The sequence below is a fragment of the Fukomys damarensis genome, unplaced genomic scaffold (assembly GCF_012274545.1).
Source record: "Fukomys damarensis isolate Sample0158 unplaced genomic scaffold, DMR_v1.0_HiC HiC_scaffold_28, whole genome shotgun sequence".
Taxonomy (NCBI): domain Eukaryota; kingdom Metazoa; phylum Chordata; class Mammalia; order Rodentia; family Bathyergidae; genus Fukomys; species Fukomys damarensis.
In genome coordinates, this window is record NW_022900940.1 from 48,165,354 (window position 1) to 48,182,489 (window position 17,136).

Here is a 17,136-nt window from a genome sequence, read left to right on the forward strand (position 1 = left end):
TATATATATATATCTCCATCCAATATTATACTATTAGGGCCAAAGAGGGAGATAAACAGTAAGACAGTAATAACTAGGGACTATAAGACATACACTCAGCAATGGACAGTTCATCTAAACAGTACATCAACAAAGGAACAGCACAGTTAAATTGCAACCCTAGACCAAATGGACTTATAGACTTAGTAGTTTATAGAGCATTCTATCCAACAACTGCACAATACACATTCTTCTTGTCAGTATATGGAGCATATTACAGGATAATTCACATGATAGGTCCCAAAACAAGTCTTGACAAACTTTTCAAAACTTGAAATCAAGCCAAACATGCAGTGACAACTATAATCCCATCACTCTGGACACCTGAGGCAAGAGATTTGCAAGTTGGAGTCCAGCATGGGCAACTTAGCAAAACCTTGTCTCAGAAGTAAAATTTTGGAGATGTAGCTCAGTATGAAGGTCCTGGATTTAATCCCCAATATTATCAAAAAGTTTTCCATAATTTCTAGTATCTTTTCCAAACATAATATTACAAAGGTTTTAATCAATAATGAGAAATATCGATAACTATAAAAATACATGGAAATGAAACACCTTACTCTTGAGCAACCAGTAAATCAAGGAAGAAATCAAGAAGGAAATTAAAAACTTTCTTGAAACAAATGAAAATGGACATACAGAATATCAAAATCTATGAGAAACAGCAAAATACTAAATGAGAAGTTTATAACAAAAAAGTTTACATCAAAAAAGAAAAATCTCAAACAATCTATTGCTATATGTCAAAGAACTACAAAAATAAGAGCAAACCAACCCTAAAAGCAGTAGAAGGAAATAAATAATAAATATCAAGACAGAGATAAATAAAATAAAAACTAAAAAAAATACAAAATCTCAATGAAAGCTGGTTCTTAAGAGATCAAAATAGACAAATCTTTAGCTAAACTATAAAAAGAAGAGGTAAAATAAATGAATGAAATCAAAAGTGAAAAGAGAGATATTATAATGAGTCACCACGACTCATTAGACATTGTTGCCAGAAAATGCGATAACGGAGAAAAAATAGACAATTTCCTGGACATTCAGATAGACTGAACCATAGTGAAACAGAAACTGTGAGCATACCAAAGACAAGTAACAGGACTGAATTCAGTAATAAAAAGTCTCCCATCAAAGAAAACCCTGAGACCGGACTGTGATTTTACCAAGCATTTTATAAAAACCCAATACTAGGGCCGGGGATTTAGCTCAGGGGTGCCACTGCCTACCTTGCAAGTTCAAGGTCCGTCCTGAGTTCAGTCCCTGGTATGAAAAACAAACAGACAAACAAAAAACCCAATACTAATTCTCCCTGTTATTTCCAAAAAATAAAAAGGAATTCTGCCAAACACACTCTATGAGGCCAACGTTACCCTGATATCAAACCAAACCAGGACACAGTGAAAGAGGAAACCTACAGCACGGATGAACATAGATACAAAAGTCTTCAGGCAAACACTGGCCAACTGAACTGATCACCATGATCAAGGAGGGTTCAGCTCAGAGACACAAGGGGAGATCAGCATGTGCACACCAGTGGATGTGATATACCACATCAGCAAAATGATGTAGGGTCGTCTCAGTGGACACAGAAAAGGCATTTGATAAAATCCAACAGACCTGCTAGAGTGGCCAGTGGCCCACAGAAGGATACCCACCTTTATCGCGACAACTGGTGATGCACAGCACACTTAAGACTCGTCTGTGAGAAAGACACTCCAGCGGCAGACAACGCCGAGTGAGTGTGGAAGACTGATCAGAAATGGGCGGAAAATGACAGGGTCTTACCGGCAACACAAAAGACACTGGGTTCTCCATCCTGGTGCCCCCACCGCCGCAGGGGTGACGATCCCATCTCCCAGCCTCCCCCTGACATGGTGCCAGCACCAATATGAGGGGCCTCCTTGGCTGCCCCTGCCAGTCTTCCCCCTTCTGGGATGATGTCAGCGGGACCTGCTTCTGCAGTGAAGATGGCCATGGAAACACGTCAGTGATGCCTGGATACTACGACGCCGGGGTAGAGGGAGATATTTTGGAGGGGGAGAAGTAACACCCAAAAAAGTGCGATTTTCATTTGTATTGTGAAACGTGAAAATAAAATTTTAAGTCTCTTGTTCAAAAGTGTAACATCCTTTTGCAATAAAAACATAACAAGTTAAATATAGAAGGAATGTAGCTCAGCATAACATAGTTTATTTATAATAAGCCAACAACTATACGTTATACTGAATGAGGAAAAGCTGAAAGCTTTCTCCCTAAGATCTGGGGCAAGACAAAAACACCCTCTTTCACCACTTTATCCAACATAGTGCTGCAGGTTCTCGCCAAAGTAATCAGGCAGAAGAAGAAAATGAAAGGCATTCAAACTGGAAAAGAAGAAATCAAATTGTCACCACTTGTAAGTAGAAAATCCCCAAAACAGCCCCACCACCACTCCAAAAAAAGAAAAAAAAACCCTATTTGAATCAATAAGTGAATTTAGCAAAGTTTCATATGCAAAACTGACATGAAAAAGTCAGTGGCATTACTGTATGTGTTTCCAAATCATTGGAAATAAAAAGTCAAGAAAGCAATCCCTTTTACAATAGGTACAAAGTATGCCTAGAAATAAATTTAACCAGTGAGGTTTTCTCCACAATGAAAATTACAAGACACTAAAAATGTGGAGCACAGAGAACTCTTGCACTACATCTCAGAAAGCTGGGCGTTTTCACTGCACAGATGAAATGACAGACGTCTCTGTGGCAAGATATGTTTAACCTGACTTAAACATTACAAAGGCACACGTTTATTCAAGTGTTGCATGGTTCTCCATCACATCTAGTCTTCGTGGTCCTGGGGGTTGAACTGGCCTTTGAACTGGGCTATTTTTTTTTTTTTTTTTTTTTTTTTTTGTGAGACACAGTTTTGCTAAGTTGCTAAGTTGTCCAAGCTGGACTTCAACTTGCTACCTTCCTGCCTCAACTTCCCAGAGTACTGAGGTCACAAGCATGCACCACCACCCAGCTAATAAATACAATTTTTATGTTTTTATATGTCAGTTAAAACTAAACTTAACTTGGGCCAGGGATTAGCTCAGTGGTTCCACTGCCTGACTAACAAGCACAAGGTCCTGAGTTCAATCCCAGGTACCAAAAATTATAAATAAATTTAACTTAAAAAGGTAAATATGGTTGCATATTTTATTAGTGAAGAACAATTTTGTTTTTCTCACTCACATGAAGTGTGTCATATTTTGACAAGTATGTGTTTGTACAGACATACACACTTTATCCTCATGCATGTATTACTCATATGTAAGTGGCACATGCTTATTACATGTAGTTGTAATACATGTAAAATACAAATTCCCATACATGTAGAAGAAAAGAGTGAGAAGTTTGTAATGATATCCACCAGAACTATTAATAAAAATTAATAGAAGTCATCTCTGGAAAGCGCTGTGAGGGGAGCTTTGGTTTTCTACTTTTTATAGGGATGCATCACTCAATAAGAAAATTTTAAAAATTATTTCTATTGAAGAAAAAAAATTGAGTATATTGGAAATAAGTAAGGAATATAAAAGTCTAAGTAGAATCACAGGGAATTTTTAAAGGAAGAAAAAAAGAGACATTTATAATAGTTAGGGGAAAATCAGTCTTTTAAAACTCATTAAAGGAAGACAACACATCTTCTGCTCTATTCCCATAATAAAAGGCCGAGTTCTCAAGTGGTCTCATGGATCCTGAGAAAATGCCACCCTGGGTTGATGGAAGCCTGTGTGCAGGGGGTGTCTGAGTCTCGCCAACTTTGTGCAGCTTGGAGCTGCATTCCTACTACGGAAATGTGGGTCCCTTCCCGGTTTACCTCTCCACGGAAGCCTCTGGTTTTCCTACCATGTAATCCAGATCAGACCACATTGTTTTCTGCAAACATGTTAAGGAAATTATGTAAATTAGCCAATCTGGCCAATTTTATAGAAAAGTGGTGGTTAGGTATGCAATCCTGTATCCAGGACAGACAAAGGCTGGAGTTAATTTTCCTGCAGTGACTTTGATTCATTTAGTGTTCTGAAGTAGGTAGCAGTATTGAAAAAGAATATGAATTTCAAGATATCAGAAGTAATCTTAAAGGTAAAAGATAGAAAAAGAAGAAAACTGGGGTATAAGTAAAATAAAAGAGAGAATCCCCTAGTGTCATATGTTCTTTTTTTCTGATTTTATAGTCAGGAAATACTGTGCAACAAGAAGCAATTATTAAACATGATTCTTCCAGAAGTGCAGAGCTCATGGGGACTGACCAACCCATGCAGATGGAAACAAACAAAGCACATGTGTCAGATAATTTTAAACCTTTTAACAACATCAAAATGTAGACGAAATACAAAGAAATACTAAATACGGGCCAAAGAGAAGAGATACAAGAGAACAGCCTCAGAGCTGCATTACCGCTGAAGACACTTGCTAGCATTCTTTGGCACCCTGTGACACAGTAGAGACAAACGTTGAATGAAGAGGCAAACCAAGGTCATGTGGTAAATTACTCCACACACGCACTTGAGGTCTCAAGGGTGCACAGCACTTAGGAAAGGTAAGCAGTGGTCACACACACACGGCCAGGTGGATTGCAGGAGGAAGTATCTTGGTTCTGAGAAGGGCAGCAAAAAAGAAAGAGAAAAGGGGGAGAGAGAAAGAGAAAAATTGTCCCTGAAAGAATGTGAGCCACGAGATCTCTGAAGAACTGACATCATCAGTCTGGAAGTCCCAGTGTGGTACAAAACCCATAAGCCAACTTTACCTTAAAGTGGTTCTTCAGTGTGAGAAGTCAAAAGGATAAAGAAGGATCAAAATGTATAGTAGATATTGGAAAACAAGAAGAAAATATTCAAATGGGAAGGGGAAAAATTTGGGGGGAAGGGAAGGAAAATTTATTTTACTTTATTTTTTAGGACTATTTTTAAAAAGAAGTTTGAAAGGAAAAATAGAAAGAAAGCTTTTTTAACTAAGGAGGGGAAGAGGGATTTAAGAGAGAAAAGGGGGATGGGGAAAAGAATTGAAATATGTTATGGATGAGTATAAATTACCTGTTATCAATGTGATCGCTGTGTATAGCAAAGTGTACCAATAGATAAATTTTCATTCAGAGACTAGAGCAATTCGTGTGGCCCTCCAGAGCACTGGGGAAATAGTTTGCAGGAGATAAAGAGCAGCTTCAAAATATACAACTTTGGAGAGACAGGTGATGCTTGTGTTTTCTTAAATTCTATTCTCGGATGTATTTTCCTTTTACAATAATAGCGGCTTTTCCCCAGGATGTTGAAATCACTATTTTAATACGAATCACAATAGGAAAGTTGTAAAGGAAGAAAGGTTCACAAGGTATCGTCTGCAAAGTGGCTGTTGTCACTTTGAGGAGTTTTGATTCTGAGCCTGAATCTTTACACACATAAACCAAGCCACAACGTGTCCCCTCTCCAAGCCCCTGACACACTACGATGTCCTTTCCGTGCACTAAAAGGCTATATCTGGTGCTCAAAATGACCCCACCCTCAGGCCACAGGCTGTTGCTCAAGCACGCTGATCTGTTCTCTCTTGAGGACTCACACATGCTTTTTCTTAGTGAGGAGTGCTCTTCTCCTGCCTCCATCTGTGTGTGCTGTTCCCTCATCTTCCTGCTCTCCCTTTAATGTGACCTCTTCAGAAGGCCCTCCCTGACCTGAGCCTTGCACCATTGTGCTGTTTATTCTTTCACACCTCGATCACTATCTGCCTTTGTCATCTCCGTCTGTTTTCTCCAGCCCTGCCAGTGCTTCTCATAGAAGATAAGCTAAGCTTCATGAACAGGGGGCTTTGTCTGAGCCGCTTGGTGTTGTCTGCTTTGGTCCATGGAACTGAGCACTCTCCTCTCACACTCACAAAAGAGCACAAAATGCAGCTGCTTCAGAAGGAAAAGCACACCCGACCGATTGGCAGACAGTAAATGGGAGTTACTAATTGCAAAGCCCAGGGCTAGGAATCAGAATTATCTTTTTAAATGTTATCATATATGAGACACAGTTGGAGTTCTTAAGGGGATAAAAATACTGAAGGAAACTGAACTTCGGTGGCTTAAAATGTTAACTCTCCCTCAAAGGACAGCTGTTGTAAGTCTCGCAAATGGGGAAGAAGACAGTACAGTGGGGCACCCCAAGGAATCCTTCATAATTGCTCCCAAAGGAACTTTGAAATCTCTGGTGCTCAGCTCAGGAATAAGACATGAGTGTGGGTTCCAAACACTGGCCTCACAGACCGCAGCAGTGTCACAAGAGCCTTTACGATGTGGAATTCGGCAGCCTTTTTGGTCAGTTTCTCTGACACTTCTGAATTTGTGTATGGTGAGCACACAATGCACAAACATTTTCTCATCGAAAGTGTTTTCATGAGCACAAAGGAGAGGTCCTAATTGATATCTTGCTGATTACTCGTTTGACAAATTATTGAGTCTGTTCTAAGTGTTAGGCTCCTGGGACACAAAGCCAGGCCCTTTGTAAAGAGGGTAAGAGCCAGCTCTGCTTGGAAAGGTTGGCCGTCTGTCAACGCCCATTCACAGGAGAATACCTCACCCTGCAGAAGAGGAGGACTGGCCCGGACATTCTCAGACAGTGAAGTAGTCATGTCACAGACAAGTGCATATGCTGCAGGAGTTAGTGTTGGCAGATAAGGGCTGCAGGGATGGAATGGAAGTGTTCCTGTGTCCTTCCATTCCGGTCCAGCTGAGCGATCCTGGACAAACTGCAGACGGTCTGTGAGCCTCACTTTCCTCTGAAAATAGAGCAAGAGTATAAGACCTGATATTACAGGTCCTTTCATGATTAAATAATAGCTTGTAAGGCACACAATAGGGAGCCCAGGACAGGCAGATGGAGATAGGCCAAGGAGCTACCTTCATGACAATGACCCAAACAGCAGGGACCCGCCAGTAATGCGGAAAGGTCTGCAGGGAACAGGCGTGATTCAATTTCTGACTTCCGTTTCTCCTACCATGTTCACGGTGCCGAAACCGTCCCTAGTGACTCAGTTCTCTCATCCTACTTAAGTAAATAGCAAGGGGCTTGGAAGTATATAAAGAAACTAAATAAAGTGACTCTTTAAATGCTTTTGCTAGTCATGAAGTTAGTGGTGCCTGTTTCGTGCTATCAGTTGCCAGTCTCCTGAAGGCCCGCAGTGGTTTCACTCCCTCTTTAACAGGGCAATGCTGAACTGCTGGAGAACACTTTCTAAGTCCTTCTTTTAATGCATTCAGATTTCTGCTTCACATGATATTACTTCTTTTAGCATGTTCATTCATTAAACATCATTTCTTCAGCGTCTACAAAGAGGTAGGCACTGTCTGAGCCTAGAACTGTTTAATATCACCGGGACAGACCAGTGTGTGGTCCTGGTCAACACCGCTGTTCCACTCACGACCGCAGCAGACCTCCCCAGTCTTTCCTATCGCCTGCTTCCGCCAGTCATGGTAGCATCTACCTCCCCCGAGGCGCTCCACTCCATCTCCACCTACTACGCTCTTGTGTTCACTTAAGGACGTGATTCACCGGCATCTCTGCCATTTCCACTTCCATGCTCTTACCCCACTGTTTGTCAGGTTCCCAGATCTCACAACGAACCCGCGCACAGGGACACAGTAAGCACGGAGAAGTTTAACTTTGGTGGTGGGAAAGTTGCTAGAGCGAAAGTTCGACTAAACAGCAAGTCATTCTCAGGCACAGACGAGGCCCTAATGTAACGTGATGCTAACACATGAAGAGGAGGCTTTCCAGCAACCTCTCTACAGTCCTTGTCACTTGAGAGGGGAGGAGAGATTGCTCACAGTGTACATCTATCAGGGCCATAGGCACTGACACATGGGCCATTTTTTCCAGCAGGATTTTGAGCTCCAAGTACTCTCATGTCATGAGAATTAGAGGCCCTGGACATCTGCTTTAGAAGCATAGCTACATCACGTGTGGGGAACCAGTGGGTGATTCTTTGCACATCAAAGCTGCTGCCTCCAAAGTTTCCTTGTCTTCCCCGACATTAATGCCAGCCTTAGCTGATCCCTCTTCAAAGGTCTGCGTGAAGTATTTTTGAATGTCATTTTCTGCTTTATGTAACTTTCACAGACCAGGTATTTAGAAAACTTTAGTGAGTTTCTGCTAAGAGAAGAAAGTGTATTTTATTTTAAATGTTCATCCTGTCTGGCACAGAGAGATGTAATAAACACATTTTGAAGTTTCAGCAAAACTGAGAAGTTTCACAGAAATTCCTGGAAAGCTGAGTACTACCAGCTTCCTCCAGCCCGGAAGCATCGCCCAGACAACAGCCCACCTGATGGTGCTGCAGGTCTACCGTAGGGTCCTTCGGGAACCATTTCATTTTTATCCAGAAAGTAACCCATGGGCCAGACTCCCTGGCATCCCCTTCACACCCCATCACAGGGATGACCACACTGCTCCCAGCCATCCCAGGGCCAAAGAGACACAGGTCCCCCAGGACGCTCCCTGCTTGGAAATTCTCTGCCTGCCTGTGGCTTGTCTGATCACTGCCCCCAACAATCTTTGGGTCTTAGTCCATTCCGTCTCTGTGTGTTTTCCCTCCTCTACCCTGTCTTCTCATCTCCCCCCCCTCTTATTACAATGCAGACCACCATGTCTCATACACACGCACGTGCACACACGCACGCACACACACACACAATATGGTTGACATCTTCAAAAAATTATCAGTTCACTGTGAGTATTTTACTCTTGGTCGGTGTGTCAGCTTCGTATTGCTATGACCAAACTCCTGGCATAGGCAACTCGAAAGAGATGAGGTTAATTACAGCTCAGTCTCCGAGATTCTGGCCCATGGCCAGCTAGCTGCTCCCATTGCTGTGAGCCTTTGGAGAAATAGATCATCAGGGCTGGAGGTCAGGTGGAGGAAACTGCTCACCTCGCTGCAGCAGGAAAGCAGAGAGTGGGAAGGAGCCTGAGACCAGAAGTAAGGAGCCAGGTCTCCATGTTCCTCTCACCCTACCCGGACCCAGACGTCCACCTCCATCGCCTCCCTATAATACGATCAAACAATGCTCCTCCCTGGCATTAGTCCTCTGATGAAGTCAGAGGCCCCTCAACCCAGTCATGTTCACAAAGCTCACGTTCTAAACACACGAACATTTGGGGCACACTCTAGGTCTAAGACTCCTCATCAATCAAGGAAGCTTGAAGTCATACGCCCTGCATCACACAGACGTTCACAAAGCGTTTTGACAGTCACCATCAGTTCTGCTGAAAGAGAGCTCTCATTTGGCGCTGCCATTGCTTTTCAATCTTTTCTGTGACATGAGAGGATTATTCCTGACATGGTCCAAATGAGGCCCATCTCTGTGTGTTTTTGCCTTCCTGAATATTTCCACACTGATCTTTATTTTGTAACACAGCTCCTTAAACAGGAAATCACAGGAGAGGATGAAGACTTGGCACATCTAGCAGGTAGCTCATTCTGTGCCCTTCCAGCAATGCCCGTGGCAGTTGTGCTAGACTTGGGCTGCAGAGGTTGTCTCTCATCGGCCTGCTCAGTGCGGAGTCTGTGCTCACCTTCAATGTCCCACCACATAACAAAACTGTGAGCAATGTAAAAGTTAGCGCTGGGTAGGCGCTGCAGTAAGTACAATCCTCACTTCACTTCTAAGACACTTTCTATAGGAACAATTGCTCGGCAAATGAATGGAAACAAAGTGGGTTTCTTAGCAAAAGTGTTGGGAGTCACAGGAGGCCAGGGTGGCAAGGTCCATCAGAAAGTCCCACAAACCCAGCCAGCCTGCCCCTGATCACTGCCTGGGGAATCCTGAGCTGCGCAGGTTGCTGCACCCCAGCTCCAGCCTCAGAGACTGCAAGGCAGTCTGTGCGTGCTGCTTTGAGCAGCTCAGTTTACACTAAAGGCAACAGATGGAGCCTGTGCTATGCTTTGCCCTCTCCCCTCGGAAGCTCTGCCTTTGGTCAAGAGTCAGACCCAAGGTCTCTCCTTCATTTTCTCTTCCACATAAGCACTCAGTCTGAGCAAGGGCCTCCCTGCATGGCTTCGTGCAGCACCTCAGGTCAGGACTCAGAAAGGTGCACAGGTGATTTTTACTTTACACTGATTATTTTTAATATGAACATGCCCATTATTCACTCATGCTAAGATGCACAGAAAAAGACTTGAGAGTGCTTCCTCTTGGCCTCAAAGTTAGGATTGTGTTTGCACAGCTGCTTCCCACCTATGCCAGCACTCAAATTCCTCTGGAGCACATGGTTTCCCAGGACATCCCCAGGCTCCTCCTCAGGACCCACTGGGCCTCTTGGGCGGCCTTGGCCTGTCCCAGCCTGAGCACCAACCTCCCTCGCACACTCTGGGCGGCAGCTGGTAGCCGTGCCTTCCCACTGGCCTCCTTCTGGGAGTGACTTTCCTCGAGGCCTCTCTACCTGTTTCCACGTCAGTCAGTGCCGACAAAGCCGCCCACTGCCCTGCTCTGCACACTAGGACGGTCAGGTCCTTTCTTACTCATGTTTTCCTTTTAATCTCCATGGGCCCTGACATAATATATGGTCATCAGCCATTGCTGGCTAACAAATCAGCAGCTTAAAACAATGACAACTGGGCCAGGGGAATGGGGAATAAATAAGAACCAAGATACGTCATGTAAAGGCACAAGATCCCAATGATGAATGTAAGTGCACTGTATACCTAAAATGTACCCAATAAAGAAAAAGAAAACATGACAACTGTACCTCACAGCTCCTGTGGGTCAGAAATCTGGGCACAAATGAGTCTCTGGACCACTCTGTCACCAAGCGACAGAGCCACAGGACCTGGCTGCCCGGCTACTCCCTACCCCAGAGCTCCCGGGAGGCTCTTTCCGCTCACTCACACCGTGGTTGCAGCCAGATTTCTCCCAGCCATCTGACAGCGCTCTCAGTTCTGCCCCCGGCTGCTGGCCAGAGCCCTGCTCACTCCTTGGGCCTGGCCCCTCTGTAGGCTGTGGCCACCCTCATGGGCCTCATCAGAGAGCACGCAGGAGAGAAGCACAGCTAACACGGCAGCCTCAGCCTTTTTGTTGATTTGCGGGGGGGTTGTTTGTTTATTTGTTTGTTTTGGTTTTTTGGCCACCTTATAATTTCTGCTTTCATGGCAATCAAGTTTTAAAAAAATGTACAATTCAACTTATCCACACGCTTCATTCCTTTACGCATCGCAGGTTTCAGGTGAGCTTCCAGACACTCATCTGCTGGGGCTCTTCTCTTCTGGCAGTCCTTGATTTCTGAAATTTGAACTTCACCAGATGTTTTAACCTTTTATCAAAAGATGTTATTTTTGAATATGTTATTTTTGGACAATGAGGTCACATCTCAGGGGCAGGCCCTCATCATTCTCAGACAGTTTAGATCCAGTTGTCTACACCTGATTAAGGCCGGCGCACTGTGAAATGCCACACAGTTTGGGGTCTGTGAATATTTTGCTGAAGGAATAGCAGCTTTCCGTAATAAACACCAAAGGGTGGGCTGTGTTCTCCAGGCCAAACTGGTATCAGCTCCTGACAGACCAGCTGGCCCTTGTCTGCGTGCTCAGTTTGCAGCTGCAGACAGCGCAGCCTTTGAAGGCCTGCTCAGGAAAGTGCCAGCCCCTCGCTGCTGTGACATTTCACACTTTAAAGCAAGCCTCAGGAAGCTTAGCCCTCACCCAGGGAGGAGATCACACGAGCCTTGACATCAGGACTGCTCTGGACCCTTCTGCTGCAGACAGCTCCACCGCCTGCATTCCCAGTGTTCCTGCACAGCCACACAGCCCTCTCACCCTCCTGTGTGTGAGCTGAAATCCTCGATCTGGCCCTATGCGCTCCTTCAGTAAATGTGTGTTGAACATCTGCAATGCACCCGCCACTGCATGCTGCCTAGAGCATGAACCAAAACCAAGGATCACTGTGCTCACCAGCTTGCATACTGGATGGAGGAAATGGGCAAGCTAAACGACATAGGTAATATCTGCTGCTAACAGGGCGAGAGAGTAAAGAAAGATGTTGGGAGAGCAAAGGTTGAAGAAGGCATCTGAAGATGGATGCAGACATGGAAAAGAGAAGGAGCAAGGAACGTAGAAATGGAAGGCAATGGTTCCAAGCCAAGGAAACAGCAAGTGCAAAGGCCCTGAGTCAGGAACAGCCAGGAGGCTGTGGGACATGAGGGACAGGAACAAGAGGAGACAAGGCCAGAGAAGGTGGTGAGGCCTCAAGACCACTGAAAGGAATTTAGCTGCTTTGAGTCAGAAAGCCCGTGGAGGGCTAAAGGATTTCTTCCTGAGACCTTCCTGAGATCAAGCACATCATGAGAGTCCAAAGTCTTATGAAATCAAAACAAAGAGATTCTTTTCCCTTTTAACTTTCCCGAGCAAGCTTCCTGGCTTTTCTCTGCATAAACACCACCTAGTGTGACTCGTTGCACACACGCACACACACATCAACGCCAAGTCCACAGGCCAGGAAGAAGAGCCACTGCTGACCCTCCCAGACTGCACAGAGCGGGCACATAGGAGAGCTGCAGCTCCTCTGCCTGGAGTTCCTGTCTGTGGGCTGGGTGAGTCCTCCTCCTGGAAGCAGCCTGCTGGGGCGTGTAGCAGCATCCCTGTTCTTGAATCAATCACTGGATGCCAGGGGCACCTTCTCAGCTGTGACCTCAAACTATCTCCAGACATTGCTAAATGTCCCTGAAAGCACAAAACTACCCTCTTGAGAATGATTTGCTGTCTTTGTAGCACGTGGGGACACTGTTGTATGAGAAACAGGATAGGAAGAGAAACAACAGGATTGCTCGGGGTCTATCCCAGGGCCATGCTCTCGTGACTCTGAGATACTCCATGAAGTACAGCAGTAGCCACCCGGGGCGCGAACTGAATCTTAGGCCGTTCTGTGTATCCACATCTAGCCAGTTTTTTACGTAGAACAGTTCCTTGATAAACATCGGCTTACTGATCACTAAATATCACTGTACCAGTGATGGTGAACCTTTCAGAGACCGAGAGCCCAAACTGCAACCCCAAACCCACCTAAGAATCACAAAGTGCCCACACTGCAGTTAAACCCGAATCCTGATGCTCTGCAGCTGGGAAAACTTGGCTCAGACACAACAGAGGGTCTCTGTGTGCCCAGTGCAGCACTCAGGCCTTGGTCTGCCACCACTGAGCTGTACTGGTCCTCTCGGGGTTGGCAATGTCACGCCTCAGCTACCCAACCAGCAGGTGCTTTGAAAAGGCTTAACAGTGTGATTTAAGGTGGGGAAGTCACCTGAAAGGCAAATCTCATGCTAGTTCAAAGCACTCATTACCAACATTAGTCATTTATGCACAGTGATCAAGCCCCAGGGAGGGGCTGTGACGGCTCCACCCCGCCCTGCCCAGCAGAGACGTGGCACCAGGGCACCTCACAGTGAAGGCTGGGCCCTTTGGGCAGCACAGGACACTGCTGCACAGTTCTGTGCATCTCTCCAATGTCCAGAAGAAGGCACATGCAGAGAACTGAATCACATCCATAACAGCGACTCTACAGAAACGGAGTCAGTCTGAGAGAACTCTTCATGAAACGGGTCACATAGTTCCCCGCCTTCCTCACTGGATCATGCGCGAGATGGAATCTTTCACCTCAGTTCCAATATGGACATGCATCAGCTTCGAGGACTGCAGAGTGAAGGAGGGTTCAGGCCCACGCCAGTGTCTGCCTGGACCTAGCACGAAGAAATAGCTGTTCCCTTCCAGGTAGAGGCCCCCTCTTATTTAGCATCTTCTTGGTGGGTCGAGACTGCATTATAAATATGGTCCTCCAGCTCCGTAAAGGACACCTCCATCATTTCACGGGTGTGGTCCAAGTCCTTAGTCTTCCTGCATCTTCTCCTACTCTTACGTGTCACAACCCAACTGTCAGCCAATGACTACCATCCGTAGTTAGCACTGCAGCCTGGTCTGGAACGCGGGATGTTTTCATCTCCACAACTTCCTTCTACAACTCCTCCTACTGCTGTTCTCGGAACTGCAAGGAGCCCACGCTGGGGCCAGCTCCTTCACGCTCTGTCACCTGGTCACGGGACAAAGCCTTCACTCTCTTCATGCGGCTAACGAGGCCTTCCCTGGCTTCCCTGTTTACAGCTGCAGCCCCACATCCTTTGCTTCTCCCTGCCCCTTCCCCTGGCTTGCACAGGCCCCTTGTGGCCACTGACCTTTTGTGCATGTGCATTACCTGTTTATTAGACATAGCTTTCTCTGAGGGTCTGTACCAATTCTGCCCATTGGTAGAGCCCTCCGCCGTCCAGATCAGTGCTGGCACATAGGAATTGCTTAGTAAACATCTATGAAGTGAAAGACTAGATAAATAAATGAATGACAAAGGTTACCCAGGGCTTCAGGAGTTGTTGGAGCTTTAGGAGCCTTTGTTCCTGCTCTAAACGACAGCATGCAACAGTGCATGGGGAAATGAGCCAGCCTAGAGCTGCACTGCCCCATGTGAGTCACTAGGCACGAAGTAGACTTATGTCTAAGATAATTACAGAGAATTAGCTGCACTTCCAGGGCTCAGTAGCCACGTGTGGCTGGCCACGGCCATTCTGTCCACCCGAAGCAGCCACGGAACCTAATGTGCTGACCTGAAGAAGCTAAACATGCTCATCCAGCCCAGGGAGGACTCTGGCCGACAGCTGCCTCCTACAGTGGGCGTCAGTGACAGGTTCTGACTCTGCTCTTTCCTTCGGAGTCTGTGACATCTTGCTGCTGTTCTGCAGCAGTGGTGCACTGGGGAATGGCCTATCAGTGAGGGAGCACCACACTCCTGCCTTCCTCACATAAGAGTGGCCTCCCCCCGCCACACAACTGTCAGAAACACCCTCAGGGTGGGGAGCAGGAGCCCAGGAGAATGCTGCAGTCAGTGTGGCCTCCATGCTGTCACAAGGACCCTCTATGATGCCACGCCCCTGAATGGATATTTAAAAACCACTTTGGATTTTATGCAACTTTCAGATAAACAGCCTTTACGACTGGTCAGTGTGGGTATGCTCCCTTTAAGCCACATTCTAGCACCCGCCACCCGGAGTAAAGGGGACTCCTCCCCCACACTGGCTGCTAGGTAGTGTGATGAGATGCCATCCCGGCTGCTCCTTCACAGGATACCTTGTGCACAGGTACGTGTGGTGCTGTCTGAGTCTCTCAAAAGGTGGGCTCAGCGGCTTGGGAGCAGGCATGGCCTGCCACTCCCCAGCACTGTGGACCCAGCTCCTCTGCGCTTTCTAGTTTTGGGATGCAAAATGGGGATGATCGCGCCACCCATCTGAGGAGCACTGAGGACTGAGCGCCCCGAGATGTACAAAGCATGAAGAATGGCGCAGGCGAGTTGTGAGTCACTGAAGGATGGCGGGCAGTGTGCCGGCAGTAGGAGACGGCGCGCTCACGAGCCGTATGAGACCGGGCCCCTATTCTAGGGCACAGCTGGTGCATAGATGTCATCAGTGAGCTCGTTGTGCCTCCCTGTGCACACACGGCGTGGGCCACCAAGGTGGGAGGCGGCAGAACTCAGAGCCTGTGGTTCACACTGGCCTGAGCTCCAACCCCAGCTCTATTTTTCATTTTTCTACGAAGGGTGAACAAATTAGTCAGCCTCACTTTGCTGCCTTGCAAAGTAGTGCCTGTTTTCCTAGTGCTGCTGTAAAGATGAAATAAAATATCCTATTCAGCTTTTCAGATCGGTGGTGAGGAACTGTTCAAGAGAAAGCAGCTATGATGATTCATCCTTTTGGGTGAGATGCGGTCCTGGAATCCATCACAGGACTTCGTAGACTCCACGGCAGAGGCCTCCGGGGTCGTTTTCCCCACACTCCTTTCTTTAGAGATGAGATGAGGCAGAGACGAGAAGTCACTGCCCACGCCTGCTTCCCCACCTGCGCTCAGGCAGAGCTGGGACGGGAAGGAAGTTCTGTGCGCTGGCCGGGCTCCCTGTCCAGCAGCACTTCGGGAGGCCCCTGCACCCGGAGGCAGCGCCCCGCCCCGGGCTCCTTCCCTCGGTCTCCCTTCCCCTCACCTTCCCCGTGCTCCACGGCATCGCTTTCAGCTGCGCGAATCGCTCTCAGCTGCTCGGCTCTCGGTCCGCCTGTGGGGTACAGCCCGAGACACCCAGAGGTGGAAGGAACGCGGCTATGGGAGCTACCAGCCTGACAACCTCGGAAGGCTTTACAGTGTCCGGGTCACACGGGGGGCCCACGGCAGAGCCGCTGGCATCGACACGGCCTGTGAACAGCCCCGTAACACAGCACGGCCTCTCCCCACCAACCACCCTCACGCCTTCTCCCCCGTACCGTGCCGTGTTTTCCTCCTCCCTCAAACCTGCCTTCTCCTGTATCCTCTTCGAAAAGACTTCCCCGCCCGGAGAAGCCAGCTGCTCCTCTGCCTTCTCCAGCACCAGTGGGGAGGGAAACCACTCAGCTGATTCCGAGCTCGAGCCGAGAGCCAGGCACGCGGGGGCAACTCGAGGCTTCCGGGCTGGTGCCGGATGGGACGGACCGTTCGGCCTCAGCGAGCCCGTCTCCTCACCCGCTAAGGGGGTGAGAGACACCTGCTCTGAGAATGTTGTGTGGACTGCACACCAGTGTCTGCCACACACATGCGGGCGCGGGGGAGAGTCTGACCAGCAGCGGCGGCGGCGGGGACACTCCGCAGTCACTGGTTTCCCACAGCTCCTCCCTGGGCTGCCAGCTCTCTTCGGCTGAGGGCTGTCCAAGCAAGCTTCCCCTTGCATCTCCAGACTCCGCACCACTGAGGGAGGAAATTCGGTCTTCTGAGAAAACCGTGTGCTCGCTAACCCTGAGGAAAGCACAAGGGAAAAGGTACTGGGATGACCTTTAAGTGGCTTCCAATTTAAATTTATCTGTGGGTTGCTAAGGATCTTGAGTAAATGATGTCCTATTCTCAGTTGTCTTTGCAACCAGAATATGTCAGACTCACAGCAGAAACAGAATGGGGAAATGAACAGCGAGATATTTGTTTCAAACTATGACCACCGTGGTCTAAATGCCCCTAATTGGTGTTCAGAAAAGTGATTATTTATCTTTCTACAGGC

At 47.1% G+C, this 17,136-nt stretch overlaps 1 protein-coding gene across 1 annotated transcript in view; it reads right to left on the reverse strand.

Annotated features, from left to right (window-relative positions):
• LOC104849948 overlaps positions 1 to 16,892 on the reverse strand; it is a 93,613-nt gene extending 76,721 nt beyond the window's left edge. The window contains exon 1 of the mRNA XM_010606582.1: positions 16,376 to 16,892. Coding sequence (XP_010604884.1) covers positions 16,376 to 16,815 — 440 coding nt within the window. The 5' untranslated portion in view covers positions 16,816 to 16,892. The remainder of the gene's footprint in view (positions 1 to 16,375) is intronic.
• Between the last annotated feature and the right edge of the window lie 244 nt (positions 16,893 to 17,136).